Source organism: Delphinapterus leucas, chromosome 6 (genome assembly GCF_059928025.1).
Source record: "Delphinapterus leucas isolate spDelLeu-1000000601 "Yukka" chromosome 6, BTC_Dleu_Yukka2, whole genome shotgun sequence".
In the NCBI taxonomy this organism is placed as follows: domain Eukaryota; kingdom Metazoa; phylum Chordata; class Mammalia; order Artiodactyla; family Monodontidae; genus Delphinapterus; species Delphinapterus leucas.
In genome coordinates, this window is record NC_143134.1 from 107,240,360 (window position 1) to 107,257,651 (window position 17,292).

Here is a 17,292-nt window from a genome sequence, read left to right on the forward strand (position 1 = left end):
TGGCTCTAAGCAGACAGATAGGTTGAGGTCTTCAGCATAATCAGGAAGAAATTAACCTTCACAAGAACTCAACTCTAGCCCCAGTCCCTGCCACTCTGAGGTCTCTTTGATGAGGGCATGAATCAACTTATCTTAGAGAGCAGATCATGGGTGATCTTATGATAATCTTACCCTATTTGTCTTCGTATTCGAGGAAAAGAAAGGTGGTCCCAGGAGTCCGGCAACCCCGTGACCTTATCCTCAACAGGGTGTGCCTTCATTATTCTGTAGATACGGTGTGCAGGGGGAAGACCTCTCTGCTAGATATCAAAAGCCCAGGACCCTACTTCTAGCCCTACCACCAACTCTGTTGTCTGGAAGCAGATGCCTTACCTCCTATGGCTCTTAGTTTTCCATTCGATAAAATAGGTGAAGGGGCTGAGATTGTACACATCATCTCATGAAACCACTGCAACAATGCTGGATAAATATTATCTCCATTTTTTTTTTTAATGAGGGAAATGAAGTTCAGAGAGGTTAGGTTATGTAAGCCCTGTGCTGCTTGTATATGGCCGAATTCGGATTTGAACCTAGTTTTGTCTGATGCCAAAACCTATGCCCTATGCAGTTCCCTTTCTTGGGTTTCTAGAGAGTAAAGTCTGGATTGATGGCTCATCACTCTTGGATTGGGCCTGAGTTTTATTATATGTAAGTTGGCTCCATTCACCAAGAGGTTGGAGCTACTGAGAAGTGCTGAGCCTGTATTCTTTCCATGCTTGAACTGCCGGGCATGCTACTGGTCACTGGAGTCCTCAGCTGGCTCAGACTCATCCTTAAATAATTGAATTATAATGGACTGATTTATTCTGGCTCTTTTGATAGTATTTCACTATGTAAACTGTTTGCAGAAATAAACAAGGGATTTTGGAGCTTGGAAGGGGCTCGACATTCTGCTGCCCCTGAATTCAATGATTCCTTTTTCCAGATAGTCAGCATCACAGAAATCCAAGTCTTATTTCTACTTGACCCGGGCTCTTTCTATTTGGGGGAATGCTGCTTGAAAGGGTTTCAAGTGAGTACTGATTTTATACGCTGATTCAATTCAGCCACTTAGGAATAAATTGAACCCTTAGGAGAAGAGTATTTTTTCTCTTGACCATTATTTTATTTTATATTTTTAAAGGGTTTTTTTTTTTTTTTTTTTTTGATGTGGACCATTTTTAAAGTCTCTATTGAATTTGTTACAATATTGCTTCTGTTTTAAGTTTTGGTTGTTTGGCCGCGAGGCATGTGAGATCTTAGCTCCCCGACCAGGGATCGAACCCACACCCCCTGCATGGGAAGGCAGAGTCTTAACCACTGGACCGACAGGGAAGTCCCTTGACCGTTATTTTAGAATAAAGCTCATTCCTGTGCATTTCTTATGAAAGTTGTATGGCTATCTTGAGAGGTTGTCCTGGCTGGGACAGTGATTTCTGTATTACAGATGGGAAGCCAGTGACGCTAATTGTGCAGAGTTACATAGCTAATATAAGGGGCAGAAGCCAAACCCTGGTTAGAAATGGGGCTTCACGCCATCATTTTGTAGTAAGTAGGGGAAGGATGGCCTAGATCAAGCAGTATCCTCAGGGTGACCATATGTTCTGCGGTATTTAGATTTTCTCAGGATATGTGCGTATCGCCTGGACAGTTTTTACTAGCTTTCTCTCTCACTCTCAAAGTGCATTATTTGGATGATAAATTATAAGGTCACTCCAAAACACTGGATAGGGACTAGATTTTGAGGAGCTCACTGCCTTTTGAAGGAGCTGCTGTATGTAAACATGATGGCCACACAGTGGGATAAGTGTAAAGATGGGGATCCTTGTAAAATAGGAACCCACATAGGAGGGGGCACTTAGCTTTTCCTAGCAGAGTTGGGGAAGTATCACAGAATACCTGACATTCAAGTTATTAAAAGTTGGGCAGGGTGATCTCTTTTGGACGGCTACCTCCAGATTTCTCCTTGTGTGGTTCTATATTGCAACACCAAGAAACGTGTACTGTGTATGTCCTACTTACTTAGAAGTCATCCAGTTAATTCTGTGCTTCTCTGATCTTTGTTCTTGCAGCTAAGTGAGCATCATTGCAGCCAGCTGCAGCTTTAAATTGTCCCAAGCAGAACTCCTTGCTGGGATGTGAATTACATGGGAGCTTGAGAACTCACTTGGCCTTTAACTGAAACACCTAATATATCCAACAAGGCCCTAGAAGCCTAGCACATTAGACAGGAAGGGCTCCTGGAGTCTCAGTAGCTTCGTCCCCTTCAATGATGATTGAGCCCAGAGAGGGAAAGAGATGTGTCTAAAGGAACAGAGCAATTTAGTTACAGACCTGGGACTGAAGCCAGAGTCTCTCATGTATCAGTGCACTCTTTATGTCAAACTGTAATCCTCTTTAGAGTTAAATAAACCTCAGTTTGAGACCATGAAGTTCTGTGGTGGCAGATAACGTACCCAGAACTTGGACAGTGGAAAGCCTGAGTTTGAAACTAGGGTCTGGCATGAACGCACTGAATGACCTTGGGCAAATTATTAAAGATATGTGGGATCTCGGTTTCCTAATCTGGAAGACTAAAATAATAATTTAAATAATAACATCTTTCTCACAAGCTTGCTGTGGGGCTTATTTGGGGTAATGAAGGTGGAAATGTTTGTCAACTTTTGTTTGTGTGTGTGTAGTAAAAATCACATAATACAAGGTCTACCTTCTTAACAAATCTTTAAGTGTACATACGGTTTTGTTACCTGTAATCACAATGGTGTACAGCAGATCCCTAAAACTTATTCATCTTGCATAACTAAAACTTTATACCCATTGAACAGTAACTCTGAAATCTCAACCCCCTCCTGCCAGCCCCTGGCAACCACCATTCTCCTGTCTCCTTCTGTGAGTTTGTTTTACATACATCATATAAGTGGAATCATACAGTATTTGTCCTTCGTGTAATGTCCTCCGGGTTCATTGATGTTGTCACATAGGGCAAGATCGCCTTCTTTTTAAAGACTGAACAATATTCACCCGGGACTCCCAGTGACGGGCGTGACCATGCTGATGGCGCTGCTGACCTGATTCCACAGCTGCTAATGACAAATGAGGCCAAAGAACAAACATTGATCTGGTCTCTCCCTTCTATGTCTATCTCCTGTAGATGAACCCAGCCGGTGCTATTTCCATGATGGTGATGGGGTATGTGAGGAGTTTGAACAAAAAACTAGCATCAAAGACTGTGGTGTCTACACGCCCCAGGGGTTCCTGGATCAATGGGCATCCAACGCTTCCGTATCCCATCAAGACCAGCAGTGCCCAGGCTGGGTCATCATCGGCCAACCAGCAGCATCCCAGGTAAGCTCCCAGCCACACGTAACATTTCCTGCAGACATTCTGAATCTCTGCTCTGCCCCTCAAGGTTGCCCATCACAAAGAACAGTGTCATCGGACATGGCCACTTGATCATATCTCTAGCCAAATATAATTTTTTTTTAATGCATATATAGGGAATTCTGTAGCAGTCCAGTGGTTAGGACTCCACGCTTTCACTGCCAAGGGTACGAGTTCGATCCCTAGTGGGGGAACTGAGATCCTGTAAGCTGCGCAGCGTGGCCACAAAAAAAAAAAAAAAAATGCGTATATAACTTTATCATATTTGTATCAAATGTTCCTCCATAGGACTGTACCATTTTATATTCTTATCGGGAATGTATGAAAGTGTTTGTTTCTCTCCAATTTTAACAAGAGTGTATTGTCAACTTTTGCATTTTTACTGTCTCCATAGGTAAGAAAATGTCATCTCACGTTGTTTTAATTTGCATCTCTTTGACTACAGTGAAATTGAGATTCTTTTTGTGTGTATCATGGTCATGTTCCTTTCTTTTTCTATGAGCAGTCTCTTTATCCCATTTTTCTATTGGGACTTTGGTCTTTTTCTTCCTGATGGTTAAAAGTGGTTTATTTACCAGCGAGATGAGCCCTTGTTTGTGACGTATGTTGAAAATATTTTTGCCCAGTCTGCAGTTTTTCTTTTGACTTTGCTTTTAATGCTTTTTTCAAAATTTTTTATAAAGTCATTTTTTAAAAAAAATTGTATTGATATGTAGTTGGTTTCCAATGATGTGTTAATTTCTGCTGTACAGCAGAGTGACTCGGTTCTACACACATATATTCTTTTTCATATTCTTTTCCATTATGGTTTATCACGGGATATTGAATATAGTTCCCTGTGCTGTACAGTAGGACCTTGTTGTTTCTCTATTCTATATATACTAGTTTGCATCTGTTAATCCCAAACTCCCAGTCTTTTCCTTTCCTACCCTCCTCCCCCTTGGTATCCACAAGTCTGCTCTTTATGTCTGTGAATCTGTTTCTGTTTCATAGAAGTGATATCATATGGTATTTGTCTTTCTCTTTCTGACTTACTTCACTTAGTATGATAATCCCTAGGTCCATCCATGTTGCTGCAAATGGCCAAATGCAATCCTAAGGTCTCATGAGACCTGTTTGTCAGCAACTGGACATGGAAGGGTTAAGGGCAAGAAACACCAGCATAGTAGGGGTACTGACTGTCCTCCTGTGTCCCTACCTATTGTAAGTTATATTTGGGGAAAGCTCTCCATTTTGGATATACCACTGGAATTCAGTGGGATAAGAACAAATTCTTGGGGTGAGTCTCACTTTCGAGGGGGGCAGAGTGTCAAGTTGTGTGCTCCTTGAGCACTCTCCCGTGAATTAACAGTGCCTTTACCATGAATTTGCTGTGTGGCTTTGGGTTAGTGTTCCCACCTCTCTGGGCCCCATTTTCCCCATCTTTAAGTTAGAGAGTAGTTGAGCTGGATGATCTGCAAGGACCTTCCCAACTCTAAAAAGCTGTGACTCGTTCCTTAGTCCCCAAATGCACTAGTTATGTCCCAAGGTTCTTCCCCCAGGGACCGTCAGGTTAGTTGAGGGAGCAAGAGTGTTGGGGTCACCAGAGCTGATGTGATTCTCGGGATGGCCATACTGTCCCCAGAGCCCCCTTTCCAATTATCCTGCTGAACAAGCACCTGCCTTCTTCCGAGATTCCTGTTTCCCAGAGACACGACTCAGTGCTTCCTACTGCCTGGCCCCTTAGCCGTTTCTGAGGCCGGCCTCCCTCCTGGCCTTGCAGATGAGCCATTACTCCTAGCCAGTCCTCTCTAATATTGCTTCCCTGACTCAGGGTCGGTGGGGTAGTTGCGGGGAGGCCTGGTTTCTAGATGAAAGAGAAATGTGACCTTCTGGGGCCCAGTGAAAATAATCTGAAGAGGTACAAAAGGAGTCCAAGCTCACTTACAGTGTTTATTTGATCATTGTTTCATTTATCTGGTTGTGTTTACATGCATTAGATCCTTTATTCATTCATTTGCTTCCGACTGCCCCAAGGAGGATGGAAAGAAATGGAAGCGTGGTATTCCCTGACGTTTCCCATGTGTAGTGCCAGCCGGGTGCATGAGTGAATGAACGAACAAACGAATGAATGAATAAGTGAGCGCTTGTGTAGACCTCATCCTGCCCCGTGCCACCTCTGTATTTGCTGTATCCATCTCTGGTTACACCCAGGCTCTGAACTCTAATTACCTGTTTCTGTGTCTGGCTCCCCCTTTAGACTGCTAGTTTTGTGAAAACAGTTTTGAGATATTATTCACTTTGTTCGCCCATCTTCAAGCACAGGTCTAGATAAGACTAGGAGTTCAGGAGATGTGTATTTAATTGACTGTAGATACACACACACGCGCACACACACACACACACACACACACACACACGCACACGCACATTGCTACCTCTCTCACACAGAGTGCCCTGCTTCAGGAGCAGCAGGGCTGGCCAGCAATAGAGCCAGGAATTCCAAATTCAGCACCTCCATCCAGTTCCTAGAAATGTTTAAAAAACATCATTCAAACAAGGGTATTATTAACACACTCAGAATCTCACATGAGCAGGTGTTGAGGTAGCAGCTGTGCTTAAAAACCACCCAAAGTTTATTGCTACTAATGTGAGAAAAGGAGAGAAAGAATTTTCCAGTCTTAGCATTTGAAAAGAGACTTTGTGGGGCAATTATTCCAGTCTCCTAAGGAGGGGGCTGTCAGGAATCATGGGTGATTATCTCTTCCTAAACAAAAATCCAATTAAAAAAAATCATTATAAATACTAGCTCTTCGATCTACAAAGAGGAGATGAGGAAACAAAATCATCCTATTGAATTATTCATTGTAACCAATTTTATTTTAATGAAATCGACTAGGTTCCATTACTCTGGGCTTGGACATAATCTTTGTTACAAGGAGACTTCAGCTGTAACTAAATTTGCCATAATGAGATCAACTCACTGGAGAATACAGGGTCAGGGTAGGGGATGTGTGTGCCGTCTGGGTGCAGGCCTGGGCAGGGCGGCCTGGAGGCCTGCAGGCCTGCGGAACAAAAGTCCCCCCCAGTTCCCTGTCTCAAAGCAAGTGCCTAGAAGTCATTCACACACCGCCCCCATCATGCACAAGCCAACATGTGCGCACACACACACGCAACCTGCATAACTCTGAGTAAAGGCTCTTCCTGGAGTGTAAACATGGCTCCCTTCTGACAACAGAGAAGAGGAAGGAGTCTAACCGTGGCCTTCATTACCCTGTACAGTGATTAGAGGAGGCTGGTGGTTAATTTTCACCCTGTCAGGGCCTCCAGTGAAGCGGTTGATGGCTTGAGAGAGGGAGTTGGGGGGTGTTAGACGCACCGTGTGCCCCTTACCTTCCCTCAACACAGTTATACACTCGTCCTTCTCCTCCCTCCTCTCTCTCTCTTTCTGTTTCTTTTACACACATACAGACAGGCACGCACACGCACAAACACAGGAACACCCTACAGGAACAGGCCGTGTCGATGCAGGGGCCCCTATCCAGGGAGTGAATACCAAAGCACAGGGTGGAGAGTGGGGCAGGGAACCAGTGGTTGTCGAGGTCCACCAGCCACTGTACTGGGCCCTCATACACACTTCATAGCCAACCCCCTCGCCATTCTTCAAGGAAAGAATTATTACCTACCTCTGAGAAACTAAGGGCTGGAGTGTTTTCTCCAGGGTCACACAGCCCATAGTGGAAAATCTGGGATTAAAAGGAGCTCGTGGAAGGTGACATAGGGAGCTTGGGAATATGCCGTCCTGTCCAAGAGCTTCAAGTAACTGGATTCCTGCAGAATATCGCTGTGAATCAAGCAGAAAGAGTCGTGGATGGACAGATCTTTGTGTTGGTGGTACTGTGCACGCTCCATGAAGTGCTTGAATTCTCCTCCTACAGACTTCCCCGGGCACTGCCCACACCTTGAGTTCAGGACGCTCCTTTTCCCTGTCTCAGTGGCCCTGTTCCTGGTAGCCTGGTGTTCGCTACGATGCTCCATCAGGTTGGGGAGTGATGAAATGACCTCAGGTGTGTCCATTTCCTTTTTACAAACCAGTCTCGTCCCACTCTCTGTCTTTTCCTGATGCTGGAAGAACGATAAGTGCAGGTGTTTATTGGAGGTCTGTGCCGAGGCCTGGGCTGGAGCCCGCGGAAGAAACCAAAGTAAAAGACCCAACCCTGACCTTGTTAGCGTGCAAGACTTGAGCGTGAGGATGCTATCGGGAGGAGCAGCCCTGTCAGAGTAAGCGGGCAAGTGATCACTGTGGCGACTGAAGAGACACCTCACTCTTTGTGCTGGATGAGTCTAGAAAATGGTTAAAACTTCCATTTTCATTTTTATGTGAGCCCTCCATTTCTCATAGTTCCCAGTCTCTCTTGTCCATTCTCCTGAAACAAGATTCCCAAATTTGGTTAGAGCCAAGCTCCTCCACCCCGAACATTGAGTCTTATATCCAAATGTTATCAGAGTATCAAAACCTGCCGGCTCTGCACAGTGAGCTGAACATTCTATAATAAGGGACATTCTTTGGGTATTTTGGCCATGCACCTTTCTGGCCCAGCTGGATTTCAAGAGTCCCTGAGACAGAACAGAAATGGAAGCGAGTCGAAAGTACTGAGTTATCTCTCTTCTGGGAACCTCAGCCCGATTGGGTTGAAGTGCTTGCAGAGATCTCGTCTTGTTCTCATTTTGTCTCCACGTCTCACCTTCTCCGGTGCTTTACACCATAGGCTGCCAAAGTGAGATGCAGATATTCCTTCATGCTGCCCCCACCGCCTGCATTTCCACCCAAGCCCGTTTCCTCCGGTCCAAACAGGCCCCTCCCTCCCCCTGCAATGGCCTAGGGGGCATTGGAAGCATGAAGACTGTCAGAATGCACAGCGCTCTCCCAGGGATTACAGACCTTCAGTCAACCAACCAGTGTATTGCTTAATCCTTTGAGGGTAGCATTTAGACTAAGCATTTCCAGGGCTGTAGCTTAAGGGCCAAAGTTAAGAAAACCTTTCTAAGAATGAGAGCTATCCACAGTGAGATGAAGTGCCTTGTGATACAGTGAGCTCCCCATCACGAGGCACTCAGGCTGAGCTGGTGATTCAAGGAGATTCCTGCATTAGGAGAAGGACAAGGCCTGAGCGTCTCTCCTTGCTTTGTGATTGATTCTGACTTTGTATCCACCAACCCACGGTGAGGCATATCAGTTCTTTTTTTTTTTTTTTGTAGTCTCATAAAGTCAGCTTTATTAGTGAATATACAGAGGCAACTCCAGATATCCCATTATTTAGGATGAAGAATATTAGTGGCTTAATCATTCTGGCTTCGCATTTTGTCCTTTTATTATTTTACATCTTTATTGGAGTATAATTGCTTTACAACGATGTGTTAGTTTCTGCTTTATAACAAAGTGCATCAGTTATACATATACATATGTCCCCATATCTCTTCCCTCTTGCGTCTCCCTCCCTCCCACCCTCCCTATCCCACCCCTCCAGACGGTCACAAAGCACCGAGCCGATATCCCTGTGCCATGCGGCTGCTTCCCTCTAGCTATCTACCTTACGTTTGGTAGTGTATATATGTCCATGCCTCTCTCTCGCCCTGTCACAGCTCACCCTTCCCCCTCCCCATATCCTCAAGTCCATTCTCCAGTAGGTCTGTGTCTTTATTCCTGTCTTACCCCTAGGTTCTTCATGACATTTTTTTTCCTTAAATTCCATATATATGTGTTAGCATACGGTATTTGTCTTTCTCTTTCTGATTTACTTCACTCTGTATGACAGACTCTAGGTCCATCCACCTCATTACAAATAGCTCAATTTCGTTTCTTTTCATGGCTGAGTAATATTCCATTGTATATATGTGCCACATCTTCTTTATCCATTCATCCGATGATGGACAGTTAGGTTGCTTCCATCTCCTGGCTATTGTAAATGGAGCTGCGCGATGAACATTTTGGTACATGACTCTTTTTGAATTATGGTTTTCTCAGGGTATAAGGCATATCAGTTCTTTGCCACCTCACTTTGAGTCACTATTACCTGTTCCTTGGCATGTCCATAAGATTGTGTGCCTCTATTAAAATGCAAATCATAATTTGTCTTTAGGGATTAATTCATTTATTCATTTGATTAAATAGAAACATATATGAATCCTCCGCTGAGAAATGTGAGTAGGTAGAGAACATGGGCATTCATGGGGTCAAGTGGAAATTGTGCAGATGTGGCTTTGCCCTCGTAGCTTTTCCTCTTACTTGGGAATCTTGAGCAAATCACTCCTCCAGGGACCTCAGTTTTCTCCTCTAGAAAGAGGGAATGATAGCCTCTACTTGGTGGGGATTAAGGGAGTAAATGCAGAGAAAACTGTTCTGTTGTTGTTCGTTTTCCACTCATTGGGTAGTGCAAATGTTAATTCCCTCTTCCATTCATGTTAGGCCCGCCGCTGCACACCCTCACACGAGAGCCACCCACGGTGACCCATACAGCACAGAAGCTCAGTCAACATCTGGTTGAGTGAATAAGCACAGTTGCATTAGCAAATGCTTCCTGCGTGTTCAGGACTGTACCAGGCATTTTGAGAAACTCCAAAGAAGTGCTGGTCCTTTTGTAGCCCTCAGAGTGCTCACTATTGCATGGGAGAGGTGTGTCCAACTGGAAATAGCAGCCAGGACCCAAGAGTATGAGATTTAGAGGGAGTTTCCCTGAGGAAGAAACCACACTGCTATAAGCTTACGCAGCCAGCAGGGATGAAAGCCAGCGTGCAGGGATGGAAGAGTCCTTTGCCCACTTTCAGAAGGTCCTAGACAAATTATAAAAATAACATTTACCAAGTTCATCCAGCCTCTGCATCAAATTCCTTGAATCCTACTTAAACTGCTACAAGAACAGGAGCCACTGTTCTGACTTTACAGTTTGGGACAGTAAGGCTCAGGGAGCTGAGTGACTGACGGGTTTGGGGGTTCGTACTTCTAAGAGGCAGAGGCAGAACCAGGATTCAGGCCACTGTGTTCATCATAGGAGCCCAGGTGCAGGACGAGGCAGCTCACGCCTGCTGCCATGGCTGACACAGGAAAACAAGTGAGGAGAGCTGTCTTTTGCGTCTTTTCTTACGTAGTGTGCTTTCAAGGAACACAAGGAAAGTGGGAACCCCCCTCTCCAGGACCCCAAATATTGCCCTACTGTTTCTGCCATGCTTCCTACATCTCTACCTAAGGGCAGTCGTTCTTTTGGGTTAAGTATCGCCCTCTCCAGAAAGTCATTTAAAAAGCATACATGAAAATACGGGAGAAACATAGGAAATGTTTTAAGTTGCCAAACCCTGAGTGTAAAAGAAAAAAAAATTTCTTAGATTTTGGATCCAATCCATGTCTGATTACTTCTGGGCTATGGGAGAGAAAATGAAGAAAAGCACAAACAGGACAATTGTAGATGGAAGAAGAAACTTTGCTCCATTTACAGGTTTGTCACAAACCATGTGCCGTACCCAGGAAACCTTGAGATGTCAGTAAGGGAATCGCAAGATGTGTGCATTCCTTGATGGCTCACCTGGAGAGCAGGGACCATTTATCTGTGTCTTCTGCATCCTTGTGTCCAGAGGAAGGGAGTAGAAATCCACCGGGTTCTCTGGACATAAGGGTAAGAAGTCTTTCCACAAGCACCCACAACGCAGTGTAGGAAGTGCTGGGACAGGGAAACCGAGGGGAGAGTGGGGAGATATTTCCATTGGGAGTGATTGCTGAGCTGTGACTGGAAGGTTAAGCTCCAGTAGGGGTAGGAGAGGGGTGTGCAAGGAAGAGCATGTCAGAGAGAGAGAGGCAGACAGAAGGAGACAGACAGACAGACAGACATGCAGACATCCAACAAAAGGCCAATAAGAAATTCAGGGGAAGTCAAGAGAGATGGGCTATGAAAATGATGTGAGGATGTCCTTCAGATGCTTGAAATTTAGCCTTTATCCCGAGTTCGAGGGGGAGCTTCTCAGAGGTTCTAAGCAGGGGGCCAACAGATCAGACGTTCATTTGAGGATGAAGACTGACATCTATGAACACCTCCTGGGTGTCAGACCCTGGACGAGTGGGTCGAAGCACATTTTGAAACTCAGAAGTTTTGCTTCTCGTCTCTCAGAATGAAGAGCTGCCTTCAGTGCGGGAGGTGAAGGATCTCCCCTGTGCCACTCTTTCTTCTACTTCTTTCTTTTCTTGCACCCGCTACTGGTATTGCATTGAAGCAGCCCCACGTGGACATTTTGCATGGACGAACAATTGTCTGATGCTGTTCAAATGATTATATAGGCGAAGGGCAGGGGGCAATCGTGGTCTCAGAACCCAGTGCTGAGGTCACTGCTGAAACGTGTCCCTTCACCGGCGTGTGCAGGTCTTCTCACTGGTGAAATGGGACAGCATCTGCCGGTGGAGGGAGAGGAGGGAGGCCAAGGGGATGTGCCGAAATGTCAGAGAAGATTCCAAGCAGTTTTCCCAAATACCCAAGGGATCTGCTTTCTTCTGGTGGTTTCTGAATAATTTTTCAAGAGCACATGTGTGAGTCATCTAAGGAGACGGAACAGAAAGTCCCATGGTCTGTTACAGTCTGTCCCATTGGTGTGGGGCACCCAGAAGTCCCTCCAAGACAGCAAAAGCCAGCTCCTGCATCAGAAAGGAGCCCCCTGCACTGGTGGCTGTAACTCCCTGAACTTGTCCTGGAAACGTGGGCTGGGAGGGACTCTAAATCTACCAAAGTGTTCAGGACCCAGCAAAGGACTCTAACAGACTCTCCTCCGCCCCGTCGCCTCCTCTGCCTCCTTAACCCCTTCGCTCTTGCGATGTTTATTCAAACTTAGGAAGTGTCAGGCGCTATGACTGGCCCCCCAAAACTTTGAGTGATGAGAGTTTTACAGAAAAAACTGAGGTTTAGGATCAGCTCAGCCTGGCTTCCAGTTCTGGGGTCACCAGCTCTGTCACTCTGGGCAAGCCGGTTCTCTTTGCTTCTGCCCAATCTCTTCTCTATAAAACAGGGGTGATAGCATCCATATGGCAGATGCTTGTCAAGGATGAGACAGTTGATCCACAAATGTGGTTTTCCTTCTGATGGCAGCTGAAAACTTTTTAAAGAAATGCTTCTTTCTGCCCATGAAGCTTAACAACTGTGGGATCCAATTAGGAACAATTGAGTTTTTTGTTGTTATTTTTAAAGGAACACTCTTTGGGACACAGAAATCTAAGCAGAGAGAGAGACTTTGAAAGTCTCTTGGTCTTACTTCACTTAATTAAGATTTGGCTTTGATTAAATAACTTCCCTAAAGCCCTCCATCCCCTATCTGTTATGAAAGGATTCTGATGTTTGGATTCAAAACCCACTATAATCTTCTTGTGAACCTACTATGTCCAAAGCATCCCTTTCAGCACGGGATTGGGGTTGAGATGGATAATTCTACCGCTGCCCTCACGCCGTCTGTAGTGTCCACGGAGGAAAGGGAACACTGGAATAGGTACCTCTAAGAAGAAAAGAAGAACTTGGGCAAACTGCTGTGATACATGGACACATGGAATAACCCTTAGAGGGACGTACACTGAGGGGGACGGGTGTGCGTGAATACAACGCCTGGCGTTTGCAGCAGACATGCATGGGTTACCAGGGAAGGTGCCACATGGAGCAGGGAAGGCTCTCACTTGCCAGTTGACTCTTGTCTTGCAGCCCAGGAACAAGCAAGGCTTTGTGGTTCGGGGCTGCTTCCACTGGCTCTTCACGGAGAGCAGACACAGCTGGGCCAGTTTACTCCACAGCCCCTCTAGGAAGACCCCCCTAGGCCTTTGTGTTCCCTGCTTCTCCAAGCCTGACCCACTCCCATCTCACTGTCTGTATCGTCCGCGTCATCTCTCCCTCCTGATCCATTCAGGACCAGACTCCTGCCTTCCATCCCTGCCATCTACTCAGGCTCCCTCAAGACCCTTCTCCATCCTCGTCTTTCATTTTCTTTTTTTTTCAATTATTGTTGTTGTTTTAAGCAGGGGCACCGGTGTTTAGCCAGCATGGCCTTTGCTGTGTAATTTAGTTTCGTGTGCTGTACCCAAGAAACATGTAAAATATGTAAACAGCGTTCGCTCTCAGAGACTGTAATGCGCGCAGGAAGCAGCAGCCGGTCGAGCTTGCTGAGCCCGCTGCCTCGGCGGTATTGGATTCTGTCCCCAAAACCACATGCTCATTTCTCTAAGTCTGGAAGTAAACTCTCTCAAGCCAGGCCCGAAGGATGGGGTTCCAAGGGGAGTTGGATGTTGGTTGTGCATAGGATTTTGCTTTTGGTGTGTGTGTGTGTGTGTTCATTTGTTTGTGTTTGTTCTTCAAACCCCCTACCCCCCACTCTCCATCCCAACATCCTTACTTTTTAAATTAACCTGCATATGCTATGTATAGAACCAGACCAAGACCAAAAAGGGCTTTCTACCCTCTCCGCCACCCTAGGCACGGATTTCTTAAAACGTACCTAATTCTTCAGCCAGATCTAAGTGCCAGATGCTCCTGGATATACTAGTGCCTGTTCATTTTTCAGGGAGAGGTGGACTGAGAGAGGGAAGTGCAAGGCACCCATGCTGAGAGGTATGCTTCTCTGCCAGGGTGGTCCAACAAAGACTTCCCTGGGGCTCCTGCCCACCCCGGAACCCTTTACCCAAACTGGCCCTATGTGTGCAGCTGGCGGAAGGGGATGCTGGGCCGATGCCTGCATTTCTCTCCATCCTGGGAAAGAGCATGAGTTTGGGAGAGATCTGGTCTGCTGGCAGGATACTGCTCTCAGGAATGCGGATGCTGCTTGGGTGATGCCCAGGTCTGCAACGTAGCCTCCTGGGGCAAGGGGTCCAGGAGGAGAAAAGCAATGCAGAGCAATGTAAGGAAGGAGATAAACCGACATGCATCAGGGACCTATGGTCAGGAGTTTATATTCCAGAGAAGGCAGAACTGTGTCAGTGTTGAGAGCCCGGGCTCCAGCTCAGCTGTCTGATAGGACTTTCAGTGACGATGGAAGTAGTCTATATTGGCACTGTAGCCTCTAGCGACCTATTGTTTTGAGCCCTTGAAATGTGGCTCAGGAAAGTGAGGAACTGAATTTTTAATTTTTTTTTTTTTTTTTTTTTTTGCAGTACGCGGGCCTCTCACTGTTGTGGCCTCTCCCGCTGCGGAGCACAGGCTCCGGACGCACAGGCTCAGCGGCCATGGCTCACGGGCCCAGCCGCTCCGCGGCATGTGGGATCTTCCCGGACCGGGGCACGAACCCGTGTCCCCTGCATCGACAGGCAGACTCTCAACCACTGCGCCATCAGGGAAGACCTGAATTTTTAATTTTAATTAGTTTAAAATTAAATAGCCTCAGGGAGATACTGAGCTACCCTAATGGAGCAGGTCTAGAGTCTATCACATCCCAGTGCTGCCACCTATAGTGAGATCTAGGGCAAGTTACATGGTCTCTCGGCCTCAGTCTCCTCATCTGTAAAATAGGAAAATCAAGTGGCGATTGTGAGTATTCCAGAAAATTGCACACATAAAACACTTGGAACATTGCTTGGCATATAATAACTGCTATCTACATGTATTCAATTCAGTTATTGCATTAACTATTTATAACCAATCTGTGTAGTAAGAACTGTGTTCCCATTTCACAGATAGGGAAGCAAAGCTCCACACAGGGTCCCCTCCTCCAAGTGGTGGAACAGGAGGAAAGCCAGTGCTTTCAGGCTCCACAGCCCATGCACTTTCCAGGATACACACCACTTTCCCCAAGAATTTTTTTAAATGTGTGGTCATTGCTGTGTGTTCCAAGATGAAGAACAAGGCCTGGCACACAGCAGGCATGCGATAAATACTTACAACTAGGGCTTCCCTGGTGGCGCCGTGGTTGAGAGTCCGCCTGCTGATGCAGGGGACCACGGGTTCGTGCCCCGGTCCGGGAAGATCCCACATGCCGCGGAGCGGCTGGGCCCGTGAGCCATGGCCACTGAGCCTGCACGTCCGGAGCCTGTGCTCCGCAACGGGAGAGGCCACAATAGTGAGAGGCCCACGTACCGCAAAAAAAACAAAACAAACAAAAAAAACCGTACAACTAAATCTGCACTTTGTTCTGTTAACAGCTTTGTACAGAAAGTAGGAAACAGCTACTGGAGGCCAGGCCCCAGGAAAAGGCTCTACCCTTTTGCCTCTTATTATTCTGGTCTTAGAGGTGTTCTCATGACTAGATTTCTATGGATATTGATGGAAACATAAAGGGCTGTCTGTCTTGCTTGAGAGTGTATGGTTTGCCTTCAGACAGGCCTCCCAGTGAGAGGCCCAGCCAAGGAAGGTGTGAAAGAGCAAGAGAAAGAAGGGAGGAAGGAGAGGTGGGGGAGAAGGGAAGAGGAATACAAAATTAAGGGAACTATACTCAATATTTTGTAATAGCCTATAAGGGAAAAGATTCTGAAAAAAATATATATATATGTACGTATAACGGAATCACTTTGCTGTACACCTGAAACTAACACAACATTGTATTAACATCAATTATACTTAAAAATAAACCTATTACAAAGCTACAGTAATCAAAACAGCATGGTATTGGTATAAAGGTAGACAAACAGATCGATGGAACAGAATAGAGAGTCCAGAAAATAGACCTCCTAACATAAAGAAAACTGATTTTGACAAATGGACAAAATATTTGAACAGACACTTCACTGAAGAAGATGCTCAATATCATTAGTCATGAGAGAAGTAAAAGTTAAAACCACAGTGGGATATTGCTATACATCTATTAAAACGGCTAAAATTAAAACAGCTGACCATAACAGCTGACCATATCAAGTGTTGGTTAGGATATGGAGGAACTGGAACTCTCATACACTGCTGGTAGTAATTTACAAAGTACAATAACTTTGGAAAACAATTTGGCAGTGTAATCCAGCCATTGTATTCCTAGGTATTAAAAGAAAACATGTCCATACTAAGGGTCGAGATATATATATATATATATATATATATATATATGTATGTATATGTATATGTATATTCATAGCAGTTTTATTCATGATAGGCAAAAACTGAAAACAAACCAAATGTCCATCAGCTGGTGAATTGGATAAATAAACTATCGTATATACATATAATGGAATATTGCTTGATAATAAAAATAATGGAGAGATGAAAAGGAATGACTAAACAATAATAAATGACAGTAATACCAATGACATAATAGTACTAACAATAGTTGATAATAATGATAGGAACAGTGTGAATGGTCCAGCTCTCAAGGCGGTTACTCCATGTCAGGACCTCTACCCAGAGGTTCACACCGTTTTAGCACATTTCTACCCACCAACCCCTCTACGAGGTAGTGGCTAACTTTCACTGGTTTACAGAGGACTAAATTGAAACTCACAAAGGTTAAGTAACTTACCCAAGTTTCTACAACTAGCCTAGGGGTGGGGCAAGGAAGTCTAGAATTCGACCCCAAGACTGTCTTCCTCTAGAGCCAGGAGGGAAGAAGTAGGAAGGGACGAAGAAGGGAAATGTTAAGTGAGTTTCTGGCATGCAGGGCTGTGTGTAGACACTTGCATGTGCAAGAGCTCTTTCAATCCCGAAACAACCCTTCAAAGTAGGTGCCGTCATCTGATTTTGCAGTGGAGGAATTTAGGCTCCTTGAAGCGTTCAAGGTCATGATGTCAATAAATGGCAGAATCTGAGATTCCAGCCCACATCTTTCCAAGTCAATGCGTGTGACTTGCACTGCTCATGGGAAGTTCAGGAAAGTGGCAGGTGTGGGATCGTTGAGGAGATCACATGGTGGGTTCCCATGGACAGCGTCTCAGAACAGCTGCTCCAACACGCTGCCTTTTTTGCAGACGTGTGCTGCCTTGTCCAAGGG

General features: G+C 45.4%; 1 protein-coding gene across 1 annotated transcript in view; it reads left to right on the forward strand.

Annotated features, from left to right (window-relative positions):
- Positions 1-17,292, forward strand: part of PAPPA (pappalysin 1) — a 255,828-nt gene that overhangs the window by 142,373 nt on the left and 96,163 nt on the right. Inside the window, exon 10 of the mRNA XM_022579137.3 lies at positions 3,170-3,363. Within this exon, the coding sequence (XP_022434845.2) occupies positions 3,170-3,363 (194 nt within the window). The remainder of the gene's footprint in view (positions 1-3,169; positions 3,364-17,292) is intronic.